The sequence below is a fragment of the Oncorhynchus mykiss genome, chromosome 5 (assembly GCF_013265735.2).
Source record: "Oncorhynchus mykiss isolate Arlee chromosome 5, USDA_OmykA_1.1, whole genome shotgun sequence".
In the NCBI taxonomy this organism is placed as follows: Eukaryota; Metazoa; Chordata; class Actinopteri; order Salmoniformes; family Salmonidae; genus Oncorhynchus; species Oncorhynchus mykiss.
The window spans coordinates 43851299-43866418 of record NC_048569.1 but is presented as its reverse complement, the minus strand read 5'-3'; the positions used below and the strand labels follow the sequence as shown (position 1 = coordinate 43866418).

Genomic DNA, 15120 nt, shown 5'->3' with positions numbered 1-15120 from the left:
TTGGTCCGACTCTCCTTCACACCTAGAAAACCGTTACAGAATCACCCACCACAAAAGGACCAAGCAGCGTGTCAACAGGCAGGAGCAGCGCGAGGAGATGCGCAATAAGGATTTCTGGACATGGAAGGAAATCCTCGACGGGAGAGGACCCTGGGCTAAACCAGGGGAGTGTAGCCGCCCAAAGGTGCAGCAGGAGAAGAGGCAACAGGAGCAGCCCAAAGAGGAGGTATGGACATGGGAGGACGAATTAGAAGGAAGAGGACCCTGGGCTCAGCCAGGAGAATATCGCCGTCCCAAGGAAGAACTGGAGGTGGCGAAAGCTGAGAGGCGCAGATATGAGGAGGCAGCACGACGTAGCGGATGGAAGCCTGAGAGGCAGCCCCAAAAATTTATTGGGGGGGAGCTAACAGGGAGTATGGCTACGCCAGGTAGGAGACCTGGGCAGACTCCCTGTGCTTACCGGGGGGCTAGAGAGACCGGACAGGCACCGTGTTATGCAGTGGTGCGCACGGTGTCTCCAGTGCGGGTGCATAGCCCGGTGCGGTATATTCCAGCTCCGCGTGTCGGCCGGGCTAGATTGAGCGTCGAGCCTAATGCCATGAAGCCGGCTCTACGCATCTGGTCCCCAGTGCGTCTCCTTGGGCTGGTTTACATGGCACCAGCCTTGCGCTCGGTGTCTCCGGTTCGCCTGCATAGCCCAGTGCGGGCTATTCCACCTCGCCGCACTGGCAGGGCGACCGTGAGCATTCAACCAGGTAAGGTTGGGCAGGCTCGGTGCTCAAGAGCTCCAGTACGCCTGCACGGTCCGGTCTTTCCAGTACCACCTCCACACCCCAGCCCTCCGGTAGTAGCTCCCCGCACCAGGCTTCCTGTGCGTGTCCTCGGCCCAGTACCACCAGTGCCAGCACCACGCATCAGGCCTACAGTGCGCCTCGCCTGTCCAGCGCTGTCGGAGCCCTCCTCCTCTCCAGCGCTGTCGGAGTCTCCCGCCTGTTTAGCGCTGTTAGAGCCTTCCTTCTCTACAGCGCTGCCGGAGTCTCCCGCCTGTTCAGAACTGCCAGTCTGCATAGAGCTGCCAGTTTGCAAGGAGCTGCCAGTCTGCATAGAGCTGCCAGTCTGCAAGGAGCTGCCAGTCTGCAAGAAGCTGCCAGTCTGCAAGGAGCTGCCAGTCTGCATAGAGCTGCCAGTCTGCAAGGAGCTGCCAGTCTGCAAGGAGCCGCCAGAGCTGCCTGTCTGCAGGATGCCGCCAAAGCTGCCAGTCTGCAAGGAGCCGCCAGAGCTGCCAGTCTGCAAGGAGCCGCCAGAGCTGCCAGTCTGCATGGAGCCGCCAGAGCTGCCAGTCTGCATGGAGCCGCCAGAGCTGCCAGTCTGCATGGAGCCGCCAGAGCTGCCAGTCTGCATGGAGCCGCCAGAGCTGCCAGTCTGTATGGAGCAGCCAGGGCCGCCAGTCAGCATGGAGCAGCCAGGGCCGCCAGTCAGCATGGAGCAGCCAGAGCAGCCAGTCAGCATGGAGCAGCCAGAGCTGCCAGTCAGCATGGAGCAGCCAGTCAGCATGGAGCAGCCAGAGCTGCCAGTCAGCATGGAGCAGCCAGTCAGCATGGAGCAGCCAGAGCTGCCAGTCAGCATGGAGCAGCCAGTCAGCATGGAGCAGCCAGAGCTGCCAGTCATCATGGAGCAGCCAGTCAGCATGGAGCTGCCAGTCGACCGGACTCTTCCAGATCTGCCAGTCGACCAGACTCTTCCGGATCTGCCAGTCGACCAGACTCTTCCGGATCTGCCAGTCGACCAGACTCTTCCGGATCTGCCAGTCGACCAGACTCTTCCGGATCTGCCAGTCGACCAGACTCTTCCGGATCTGCCAGTCGACCAGACTCTTCCGGATCTGCCAGTCGACCAGACTCTTCCGGATCTGCCAGTCGACCAGACTCTTCCGGATCTGCCAGTCGACCAGACTCTTCCGGATCTGCCAGTCAGCCAGGATCTTCCGGATCCGCCAGTCAGCCAGGATCTTCCGGATCCGCCAGTCAGCCAGGATCTTCCTGATCCGCCAGTCAGCCAGGATCTTCCGGATCCGCCAGTCAGCCAGGATCTTCCGGATCCGCCAGTCAGCCAGGATCTTCCAGAACCGCCAGCCAGCCAGGATCTTCCAGAACCGCCAGTCAGCCAGGATCTTCCAGAACCGCCAGCCAGCCAGGATCTGCCAGATCCAACCACCTGCCTGAGCTTCCTCTCAGTGCTGAGCTTCCTCTCAGTGCTGAGCTACCCATCAGTCCCGAGCTACCTCTGTCCCGAGCTGTCCTTCTGTTCCGAGCTTCCCCTCTGTCCCGAGCTGTCTCTTAGGAGGGTCACCTATCTAGGGACGCTAAGGAGGTGGACTAAGACTATTATGGAGTGGGGTCCACGTCCAGCGCCAGAGCCGCCACCGCGGACAGATGCCCACCCACACCCTCCCCTAGAGGTTTAAGTTGTGCGTCCGGAGTCCGCACCTTGGAGGGGGGGTACTGTCACGTTCTGACCATAGTTCGTGTGTGTTTTCCTTGTTTTAGTGTTGGTCAGGACGTGAACTGGGTGGGCATTCTATGTTGGATGTCTTGTTTGTCTATTTCTATGTCTGGCCTAATATGGTTCTCAATCAGAGGCAGGTGTTAGTCATTGTCTCTGATTGGGAACCATATTTAGGTAGCCTGGGTTTCACTGTGTGTTTGTGGGTGATTGTCCTTAGTGTCCTGATGTCATTGTTCTTTGTTAGGTTACACAAGTATAGGCTGTTTCGGTTTTCGTTAAGTTTATTGTTTTGGTAGTGTTTGTGTTTAGTGTGTTACTTCATTAAACATGGATTGCAATAGACACGCCGCATTTTGGTCCGACTCTCCTTCACACCTAGAAAACCGTTACAGTCAAGCACTCCTCCAGCATCTTTTCATTTTTTTCTGCGTCTCACGAATGTTCTTCTTTGTGATCCGAACACCTCAAACTTAGATTTGTCTGTCCATAACACTTTTTTCCAATCTCCGTCTGTCCAGTGTCTGTGTTCTTTTGCACATCTTAATCTTTTATTTTTATTGGCCAGTCTGAGACATGGCTTTTTCTTTGCATCTCTGCCTAGAAGGCCGGCATCCCGGAGTCGCGCCTTCACTGTTGACATTGAGACTGGTGTTTTGCGGGTACTATTTAATGAAGCTGCCAGTTGAAGATTTGTGAGGTGTCTGTTTCTTAAACTAGACACTCTAAAGTACTTGTCTTCTTGCTCAGTTGTGTACCGGGGCATAACTGGTTAGCGCAAACTGGTTAGAGCCAGTTTGCGCTGTTTTGTGAAGGGAGTAGTACACCAGCGTTGTATGAGATCTTCAGTTTCTTGGCAATTTCTTGCATGGAATAGCCTTCCTTTCTCAGAACAAGAATAGACTGATGAGTTTCAGAAGAAATTACTTTGTTTCCGGCATTTTGAGCCTGTAATTGAACCCATAAATGCTGATGCTCCAGATATTCAACTAGTCTAAAGAATGCTAGTTTTATTGCTTCTTTAATTATCAATTAGGCTTTTAAAATGATTAAATCGGATTAGCTAACACAATATGCCATTGGAACACAGGAGAGATGGTTGCTGACAATGGGCCTCTGTACGCCTATGTTAATATTCCATTAAAAAAATCAGCCGTTTTTAGCTCCAATTGTCATTTACAACATTAACAATGTCTACACTGCATTTCTCATCAATTTGATGTTATTTGAATGGACAAAAAAAAAAGTGCTTTTCTTTCAAAAACAAGGACATTTCTAAGTGACCCCAAACTTTTGAACGGTAGTGTATATGGTAACGTAGGCTACAAAAAGGTATGCATCATGAAACACGTACATCTCCGCACACGTGACTTTTTTTATACTGTTTTCAGAGAATGGGAATGCAATTATAATGGTGCCCATTATTCATTTTCAGAACTGACCATTTGAAAGGAGAACAATTCCCTTCATGTCAGGAATGGACATTATAATGTCCACCTGTGCTGAACAGTCCTTGGGGATACTTGAGGATAGAGAGGTGTAGATCAGCTCAAGTAAAATGACACTGAACCAAAAGCTGATGCACTTATCTTAAAGCACGGTATCATAAAGGACATAAAGACATATTTATTCACAGGACATTCACAGCACGTCAAACAACGGTTGTATTTAGTCAGATATGCCTTTCTGAGAAAGTAGTTTGCGGTGACCGTACAGCATTTCCTGTGATACGGCCTCTGCAGAAGTCAGGGCATTCATACTTCTTGCACTTTGCGGAGCAGAGCAGAGCTGTCATGAAGGAAGATGCCGAGGAAGTGAGTTTGTGTTTATTACAGGACCTCCAGCCCCCACCTACCGTCAACCAATCATGTCAATACGGAGCTACACGGAGCCCTCCGCATTGTTACAAACTTTGGGAGGCACATGGCGATGCAGTACGGAGCTCGATTTGGCCTCTGCAAGCCTCCAGAGGCGCCGCAATTGCATCCACACCCTCCATAGCAAGCATAAATTGTCTTTAACTCTTGAAAGTGTACTTGAATCCTTCAAAATATACATGCAAATTTTTGACCTTTTGGAAATCTGTGGTGAATAAATATCTCTCTTCTCTTTTCAGATGCTCTCCAAGCCATTGTGAACACGGGGGGAGATGCACTCAGTCTTGGAGTACCTTCCACTGCAATTGCTCTAACACAGGCTACAGTGGAGCAACATGTCACAGCTGTAAGAGGCCTTTTCTGTATCTTCTGTGTTTGTTTTTTGTATCTGAAGAATATATGCAGTACATGCCTGTATGTGTCTGTATGACTAAACTGGACTAAGCAGAAACACTGTCAAGAGGATAATGTGTTGTTCAGCATACATGCACAGTGAAACAGTCCGTTGAATTCAAGGTCAAATGCCTTATCTGTGATGCAGCAATAGCATGCAGCAACGCCAGAACCTCTTGACAAAGCCACACCATAGATAAGGAATAGGACAAAGCCTTTAATGATGCTTCTCTCTCTCTCGCTGCAACCCGGGTCATCGTAAATTGTGTGGAAGAAGATTAAAACTTGAAATTAAGCCATTTGTCAGTCAAACATAATCACCTCACCATTTAACACGTTCACACTAGAGTTGCGTTGAAAGTGAGGTGGTGGTGGAGACAAAGGAAGGACTAGCAACGATTGCCTCTGTATGTATAATTAGATTTGAGCAGAGACCCAGATCAATCACAGGAAGTGTTTCAGGTGAGGAGGAAATAAGACATTTACGAGATTGGAGGTGTCATGTGTGACTAAACTGTTAAAGGATGTTACTTATTCTGTTCTGTCTGGAGGGGAGGGTTTGTATTGTTTCAAATGTGTACACACACATCTAATGACTTGCAGGGTACAAAGAAATGTCTGACGGAGACCTTCGAGTCAAAAGGTTGCACAACAAAACAACAGGAGCATTCATCAGTGTGCGGCACAGGAGTTTGGTGGTGGCACTCATTGGAGAGGATGTGCGCGTGATAATGGTTGGAGCGGAATAGGTGGAATGGTATCAAGTACATCAAGCACATAGTTTCCATGTGTTTGATACCATTCCATCGCTCCATTCCGGACATTATTATGAGCCGCCCTCCCCTCAGCAGCCTCCTGTGCTGTATGGGTATCTGTGCTTTATTTCATGAGGGGTCTGTACTATGCAAGGTCAATGTGTTCTAGTTACAGAACAGAAGGGTTTCATAGTGCTGTTCATGGCGACCCACCACAGGGTGCACATTTTGTTCCTGTCCAGAACTAACAAATCTTATTCAACGAATCACCTTGATTATCAAGCCCTTGATTAGCTGCAAGTGTGTGTGCTGGGCAAGAACAAAGGATCAACTAAGGAACCCAGCTGGTTAGTGTAACAGTGAAAGAGGGGGGAATAGCAAATTATTTAGTGAAGAGGAACACTCACCTGGATGCATCCTCCGGTTAACATTGTTATTATTATAGCCTTGTATTCATTATTTATCAGTCAGCCAGGCCCACTAGCCATTATCCAGGAGCTATTCAGAATTGTATGGACTGGGATACACAGTGTGTGTGTCTGAAATGGCATCCTATTCCCTATATAGTGCACTTCTTTTGAGCAGGATCCATAGGACTCTGTACAAAAAGAGTGCACTATACAGGAAAAAGGGTACCATTATGGACGCAGTCAAGAGAAACAGCAACATCTGCAGTGATGGGGCCTGCGTTCCTTTGGGACACCAGCTAGCACCCTTTATTCTGGCATGCAATGGTTTTCTGTGCGTTTCCTTTCAAATAATGACGGTGAGCACATCAATAATGTAACAACATCCGCAACAACAGAACAGACAGCTGGCACACAAAGCTACCGTAGAGGGTAAAGCAGAGTGGAAAGAGAGATGGCCCAAGATAAAGAGCGCCTTTTGCGGTTCTGTGTCTTTGGCAGCATTGCTGTTTGGCAAACACCAACATGCCTCAGTACAGTAGTGTCTTGGAATATAAAAGTTTGTCTTTGTGTATAAGTGTGTTGTGTTGGCACGCCCAACATGCCTAGGTGTCTTAGATTAGAATATGAAGAAAAATATATATAATAATGATTTGTGTACTATATGTGCATGTTATGTATTCTGTGAGTTAGTTATTCATTCACAAATGTGAATGCGTTATGGACTATCACTGGACAGTCCTTGCCACCCGAAAGGCTCAGCTGAAAACTGTGTCGAGGTTTTGATATACAGTATGGTCCCTATTTTCCTTTTCATGCCAAATCATGTCCAAATCACACTGAAGTATAAAAAAAATGACTAACTCAATTAATTAAGTTACTTGAAAATGATTTGTACAGCATTCTCATATACAGTTGAAGTTGGAAGGTCATTAAAACTTGTTTTTCAACCACTCCACAAATTTCCAAACTATAGTTTTGGCAAGTCGGTTAGGACATCTACTTTGTGCATTACACAAGTAATTTTTTCCAACAATTGTTTACAGAAAGGTTATTTCACTTATAATTCACTGTTTCGCAAATTCAGTGGGTCAGAAGTTTACATACACTAAGTTGACTGTGCCTTTAAACAGCTCGGAAAATTCCAGAAAATTATGTCATGGCTTTAGAAGCTTCTGATAGGGTAATTGACATAATTTGAGTCAATTGTAGTTGTACCTGTGGATGTATTTCAAGGCCTACCTTCAAACTCAGTGCGTCTTTGCTTGACATCATGGGAAAATCAAAAGAAATCAGCCAAGACCTCAGAAAACAAATTGTAGACCTCCACAAGTCTGGTTCATCCTTGTGAGCAATTTCCAAATGCCTGAAGGTACCACGTTCATCTGTACAAACAATAGTACACAAGTATAAACACCATGGGACCACACAGTCGTCATACCGCTCAGGAAGGAGACGCGTTCTGTCTCAGAGATTAATGTACGTTGGTGCGAATGTACGTTGGTGCGAAAAGGACAAATCAATCCCAGAACAATGGCAAAGGACCTTGTCAAGATGCTGGAGGAAACAGGTACAAAACTATCTATATCCACAGTAAAACGAGTCCTATAATGACATAACCTGAAAGGCTGCTCAGCAAGGAAGAAGCCACTGCTCTAAAACTGCCATAAAAAAGCCAGTCTATTGTTTGCAACTGCACATGGGAACAAAGATCCTACTTTTTGGAGAAATGTCTTCTGGTCTGATGAAACAAAAATAGAACTGTTTGGCTATAATGACCCTCATTATGTTTGGAGGAAAAAGGGGGAGGCCTGCAAGCCAAAGAACATCATCCCAACCATGAAGCAAGAGGGTGGCAGGATCATGTTGTGGGGGTGCTTTGGTCTGGAAGTTAAAGCTTGGTCGCAAATTGGACTTCCAAATGAACAGTGACCCCAAGCATACTTCCAAAGTTGTGGCAAAATGGCTTAAGGACAACAAAGTCAAGGTATTGGAGTGGCCATCACAAGGCCCTGACCTCAATCCTGTAGACGATTTGTGGGCATAACTGAAAAAGCATGTGTGAGCAAGGAGGAATGGGCCAAAATTCACCCAACTTATTGTGGAAAGCTTGTGCAAGGTTACCCTAAATGTTTGACCCAAGTTAAACAATTTAAAGGCAATGCTACTAAATACTAATTGAGTGTATGTAAACTTCTGATCCACTGGGAATGTGATGAAATAAATAAAAGCTGAAATCAATCATTCTATCTACTATTATTCTGATATTTCACGTTCTTAAAATAAAGTGGTGATCCTAACTGAACTAAGACAGGAAATTTGTACTCGGATTAAATGTCAGGAATTGTGAAAAACTGAGCTGAAATGTATGTGTAAACTATGTAAACTTCTGACTTCAACTGTAGGTATTCCTCTTATCTAGGTGGGTGAGGGCAGTGTGCAATTGAGATTGTGTTGTCTAAGGATCTGTTGGGGTGGTATGCAAATTGAAGTGGGTCTAGAGTGTCTGGGAGGATAGAGTTGTGTGCCATAACCAGCCTTTCAAAGCACTTAACAATTACAGATGTGAGTGCTACAGGGCAGTAGACATTGTGGCATGAAGCATTGGAGATCTTGGGAACAGGAATAATGGTATTCATCTTAAGACCTGGGGATTAAAGACCGGGACAAGGAGAGGGTGAAAATAACCGTGAATGTGCCTTCCAGTTGACCTGCACATGCTCTGAGAATGCGCCCTGGAATACCGTCCAGCCCTGCTGCCGTGCAAGTAGCACCAGTCCTCTGGGTCGGTAGGTGCCCTCACGCACGTTACGGTGTTGTACTGTCGAAGTGTGCATAAAATATATGGAGTCTGGAAGAGAGGCATCGTTGGGCTGATTGTGGCTGGGTCTTCCTTTGTATTGCTTGGACTGTAGCCCCTGCCACACATGGCGGGCGTCAGGGCCTGTGTAGTATGATTCCACCATATTATCCTTTTGTTCGTTGGATGACTCTGAGGTTGTTGTCGGACTTATTGTTGCTGTCCTCTATTGGAGCCTCAGGTTTGTCTGCGATAACCCTGTGCGCGGTAGCCCTGTCCTTTAGTTTAGCGCCAACATCTGTGTTAACCCGGGGATTTTGATTGGGGAAGCAGCGAACTTTCACTGTGGGGACAATGCAAAGCCATGCAAAGCATTCCTGTAGCATAATCTCCAATTCTGATGGTCATTTCTCAACGGGGCGAGTCACAGGTATTTCCTGTTTGAGCTTCTCCTTGTATACAGTAAGCAGGAGTACCAAGTCATGATCTGATTTGCCGAATAGCGGACAAGGGAGGGCCTTGTATGCTTGCTGTGGGTAGAGTGTGTGTGTGTGTGTGTGTGTGTGTACACATTTTTGTTAATCATTTCAGTCAGTACTCATTTCAGTTAGGGTTTAGCAGTAAGTAACCTGAGTATTTGTTTTCTCCTCCTCAGCCGTCTATGAGCAGTCATGTGAAGTGTACAAACACAAGGGCAATACAACAGGGCTGTATTACATAGACGTGGATGGAAGCGGCCTGATCAAGCCACAGCTGATTTACTGCAACATGACAGGTAAGCCACACTCACACTCACAGACACACACACACACACACACACATCAAACACTCCCACAAGGTGTGGGGGCTCATGGGCTATATCAACTCAGCAAACAAATAAACGTCTGTGTAAATAAACTGTGCTTATTTTCAGCGAACTTAACATGTGTAAGTATTTGTATAAACATAATACTCAACAACTGAGACATAAACTGAACAAGTTCCAGACATGTGACTAACAGAAATGGAATAATGTGTCCCTGAACAAAGGGGGGTCCAAATCAAAAGTAACAGTCAGTATCTGGTGTGGCCACCAGCTGTATTAAGTACTGTAGTGCATCTCCTCCTCATGGACTGCACCAGATTTGCCAGTTCTTGCTGTGAGATGTTACCAAACTCTTCCACCAAGGCACCTGCAAGTTCCCGGACATTTCTGGGGGGAATAGCCCTAGCCCTCACCCTCCGATCCAACAGGTTCCAGACGTGCTCAATGGGATTGAGATCCGGGCTCTTCGCTGGCCATGGCAGCACTAATATTCCTGTCTTGCAGGAAATCATGCACAGAACGAGCAGTTTGGCTGGTGGCATTGTCATGCTGGAGGGTCATGCCAGGATGAGCCTGCAGGAAGACTATCACATGAGGGAGGAGGATGTCTTCCCTGTAATGCACAGTGTTGAGATTGCCTGCAATGACAACAAGCTCAGTCCGATGATGCTGTGACACACCGCCCTAGACCATGACGGACCCTCCACCTCCAAATCCATCCCGCTGTAGAGTACAGGCCTCGTGTATCTGTCATTCCTTTGACAATAAACGCGAATCCAACCATCACCCCTGGTGAGACAAAACTGCAACTCGTCAGTGAAGAGCACTTTTTTTTCAGTACTGTCTGGTCCAGCGACGGTGGGTTTGTGCCCATGGGCGACGGTGTTGCCGGTGATTTCTGGTGAGGACCTGCCTTGCAACAGGCTTACACGTCCTCAGTCCAGCCTGTCTCAGCCTATTGCGGACAGTCTGAGCACTGATGGAGGAATTGTGCGTTCCTGGTGTAACTCAGGCAGTTGTTGTTGCCATCCTTTGTTGCCATCCTGTCTCGCAGATGTGATGTTCGGATGTACCGATCCTGTGCAGGTGTTGTTACACGTGGTCTGTCACTGCGAGGACGATCAGCTGTCCGTCCTGTCTCCTTGTAGCGCTGTCTTAGGCGTCTCACAGTACGAACATTGTAATTTATTGCCCTGGCAACAGCTGTAGTCCTCATGCCTCCTTGCAGCATTCCTAAGGCACATTAACGTAGATGAGCAGGGACCCTGGTCGTCTTTCTTTTGTGGTTTTCCTGAGTTAGTAGAAAAGCCTCTTTAGTGTCCTAAGTTTTCATAACTCAGACCTTAATTGCCTACCGTCTGTAAGCTGTTAGTGTCTTAACGACCGTTCCACAAGTGCATGTTCTTTAATTGTTTATGGTTCATTGAACAAACATGGGAAACAGTGTTTAAACCCAATAGAATGATGATCTGTGAAGTTATTTGGATTTTTACAAATTGTCTTTGAAAGACAGCATCCTGAAAAAGGGACGTTTCTTTCTTTGCTGAGTTTATATACTATATATATATATATATATATATATATATATATACAGTGGGGCAAAAAAATATATTATTTTGGTTTCGGAGATTTGGGGTCCCCCTCGAGGCCCCCCTGCTCCAAATAGCAATAAACATGTTGTAGTTATGTGACTATCATTAATTCATGTGATGACTGCTATTTATCAAATTATTACCTACTATGTTTAATTGATACTCAATTAAATGAATCATGTAACAATTAACTCATTAGGAATTTGGAGCACCACGTGAAAAGTTCTTTAACGAGTTACTATCTCCCAATTTAAACTCTGAAAATACAAAAATACCTCTTACGTCAATAACAGTACATTTTTAATTATTACCTCATCAGTCTCATTCTGAACATCGCACAATTCTTGGATATCTGCACAAACCCTAACCTAAGTGATGAATCAGCGATACACAAATTGGCTTAATTATTTATTTACTAACTAACTAAATCATCACACAGAATACGTAAACACACACAGCATAGGTTATTGATTACATACATAATACAATGAAAACATTTCCCTAGTGGACTAAACAAAGCATGACTGTTTGGTTACACAATGGAAACGGGGAGACAGAGTCTCAACTTATCATACATACACTTAGAAGCTATACTCATGGGAATATGAATTCTTTGCACAAGAACAACCACTCATTCAGAAAATAAATGCAATAAATATATTTACTCATAGATGTCTTCATCATCTCTCTGTTGATCTCGATGGTTCTATTGGAAGTGGTTTGATGTAAGTCTCTGGTTGTCCACCAGAAGTCACAATTTGCTTCTTAGTTGTAGGCTTCTTTTGTTCTTGAGTGTTCGTTAGAATAGATACTTCAGATGGTACCACACGTTGGTGAGAGGGATCTGTCTTCCCTCTCGTCTTTGGTCAAATGTCCGAGACTACTTTACATGCACAGCTGCAGACTGTGAATGTTTGGTCTAGTCTTTTTAACCATTTCAACTTCTCTGGTCTCAATGGTTGATTATTCAGGGTACAGCTAGGACCACTTTACACGCCGGCAGCAATCCGGCATGTATTGGTCTAATGTTAATTTCATTAGCGAGTCCTTTGAAGCACTCTGGTCTTAGGGGCGTTCCATCACGCCGACACAATGTCTGTGCTCACGTGGGCGTGGTTAATGACTGATTTATATGAAAAGTCATTATCTCATTTAGAAGGCTAAAATCACATTGCTATCTTCACAAAAGTATTGTCATACTTAATCATATATTTTATACAACATTTAGATGCAATCCTGACAACTAGAATGTGTACACCCTCAGAGATACAGTTATTTAGTTATACCATCCTTAATGATATCACAAAATAATAAACACTTTGACAGGATTGTTCATTATCCCCACTGACCATTTCCCACATTATTTATGTTAGAAATATTGTTTCATTATCAACTTTTGGATGTTGGAGTTTTGGTGGCAGTCTAACAAACGATTTTCACACAAACTTCAGAGCTAATTAAACCACTGGATGACGAGCTACAGTAGGGTTTCCATGCATACATTATGACCACTGCATCACTAGTTAGGGTTTCCCTGCATACATTACCTTTCTCCATACATTAGTACATTGCATACATAACCACTGGCAGCACCGTGACTGTTCTTTTAGTTTCTACCATTGCCTAATGTATACAGATGTTGAATCTTAATTTGAGCCAGTTTGCTAGCAGGAAAATAATCCTGCAGCAACAGGAAATTTGAATTATTCTGTGGATTATAATTAATGACATTTTTGTATGGGTTGATACATACAAATCAGGTGTCACGTTCTGACCTTTATTTCCATTGTTTTGTATTTATTTAGTATGGTCAGGACGTGAGTTGGGTGGGCAGTCTATGTTTGTTTTTCTATGTTTTGGGGCATTTCTATGTTTTCGGCCTAGTATGGTTCTCAATCAGAGGCAGGTGTCATTAGTTGTCTCTGATTGAGAATCATACTTAGGTAGCCTGGGTTGCACTGTTTGTTTGTGGGTGATTGTCTATGTCAGTGGCTTGTGTCAGCACAGGTCTATTTTGTTAGCTTCACGTTCGTCATTTGTTTATTGTTTTGTATGCAGTGTCAGTATTTTCTTTATTAAAGATTTACCATGGACACCACCCACCCGCATTTTGGTCTTCCGATCCATCTCGCCTCTCCTCTTCAGATGAAGAGGAGGACGATCGTGACATCAGGTCTGAAATTTCAAAGTGGAAATTACAAAATTCTGAAACCCTTTTTAAGCCTCAAATACACTATATATACACTGCTCAAAAAAATAAAGGGAACACTAAAATAACACATCCTAGATCTGAAAGAATGAAATATTCTTATTAAATACTTTTTTCTTTACATAGTTGAATGTGCTGACAACAAAATCACACAAAAATGATCAATGGAAATCAAATGTATCAACCCATGGAGGTCTGGATTTGGAGTCACACTCACAATTAAAGTGGAAAACCACACTACAGGCTGATCCAACTTTGATGTGATGTCCTTAAAACAAGTCAAAATGAGGCTCAGTAGTGTGTGTGGCCTCCCTACAACACATGGGCATGCTCCTGATGAGGTGGCGGATGGTCTCCTGAGGGATCTCCTCCCAGACCTGGACTAAAGCATCCGCCAACTCCTGGACAGTCTGTGGTGCAACGTGGCGTTGGTGAATGGAGCGAGACATGATGTCCCAGATGTGCTCAATTGGATTCAGGTCTGGGGAACGGGCGGGCCAGTCCATAGCATCAATGCCTTCCTTTTGCAGGAACTGCTGACACACTCCATCCACATGAGACCTAGCATTGTCTTGCATTAGGAGGAACCCAGGGCCAACCGCACCAGCATATGGTCTCACAAGGGGTCTGAGGATCTCATCTCGGTACCTAATGGCAGTCAGGCTACCACTGGCGAGCACATGGAGGGCTGTGCGGCCCCCCAAAGAAATGCCACCCCACACCATGACTGACCCACCGCCAAACCGGTCATGCTGGAGGATGTTGCAGGCAGCAGAACGTTCTCCACGGCGTCTCCAGACTCGTGTGTCACATGTGCTCAGTGTGAACCTGCTTTCATCTGTGAAGAGCACAGAGCGCCAGTGGCAAATTTGCCAATCTTGGTGTTCTCTGGCAAATGCCAAACGTCCTGCACGGTGTTGGGCTGTAAGCACAACCCCCACCTGTGGACGTCGGGCCCTCATACCACCCTCACGGAGTCTGTTTCTGACCGTTAGAGCAGACATATGCCCATTTGTGGCATGCTGGAGGTAATTTTGATGGCTCTCAGTAAGTAACTGAGCTGTGAGTTGTAGCTTCAGAGGGTGTGGGCCTGCCTTCCCTACAGGACACCTACACCAGGTGTTGCAGGAGGGCCAAAAAGATCATCAGGGACCCCAATCACCCAAGTCATGCTCTGTTCTCCTCGTTTCAATCCTTGAGACACGGGCAGTACAGGAGCATCATGGCAAAGACTTGAAGACTGGCCAATAGTTTCTACCCTCAAACCATCAGGTTGCTGAATCCCACGCTACTACCCCGAGTGAAAACGTTTGGGAACCCCTGACTTACCTTACCTGCTTCTCCTCGTAGGGACATCCTTCACCCCCCCACAGACTTTTACTCTGCCCCCACCCCAATTACATGAATCACTGATGAAGGTGTTAATATGTACAGTATAGTTTAGATTTTTTTATTTTAATTGTTATTGTTTTTATTTCACTTGGTCCCCACACCCCCTCAATGGTCATGCTCCTACCCCTATGGTAATTCCCCCCCACACCCCTCAACAGTCTTTAATCTGCCTCCACCCCAATGGACATTTATTCATTCATCCCTGCTACAGTTGTTATGATGTATGTATATAGGGCTATTTCTATTGTTGTTGTTTTATGACTATTTTCATTATTTTATTTCACTTAGTCCTGCATGTTGTACCCTGCAATCACACCTACAACCACTTCCATGTGACTATTAAACACTCTGAAACTGAATCTGAATCTCTGGGTGGGATCCCAGATCA

The 15120-nt window shown here is 45.7% G+C and overlaps 1 protein-coding gene across 3 annotated transcripts in view; it reads left to right on the top strand.

The window, feature by feature from the left end:
* Positions 1 to 15120, top strand: part of LOC110523906 (contactin-associated protein-like 4) — a 197274-nt gene that overhangs the window by 130942 nt on the left and 51212 nt on the right. For all 3 annotated transcript variants that reach the window (XM_021603043.2, XM_021603042.2, XM_036977628.1), the window contains 2 exons: positions 4619 to 4725; positions 9390 to 9509. In XM_021603043.2, the coding sequence (XP_021458718.2) occupies positions 4619 to 4725; positions 9390 to 9509 (227 nt within the window). The remainder of the gene's footprint in view (positions 1 to 4618; positions 4726 to 9389; positions 9510 to 15120) is intronic.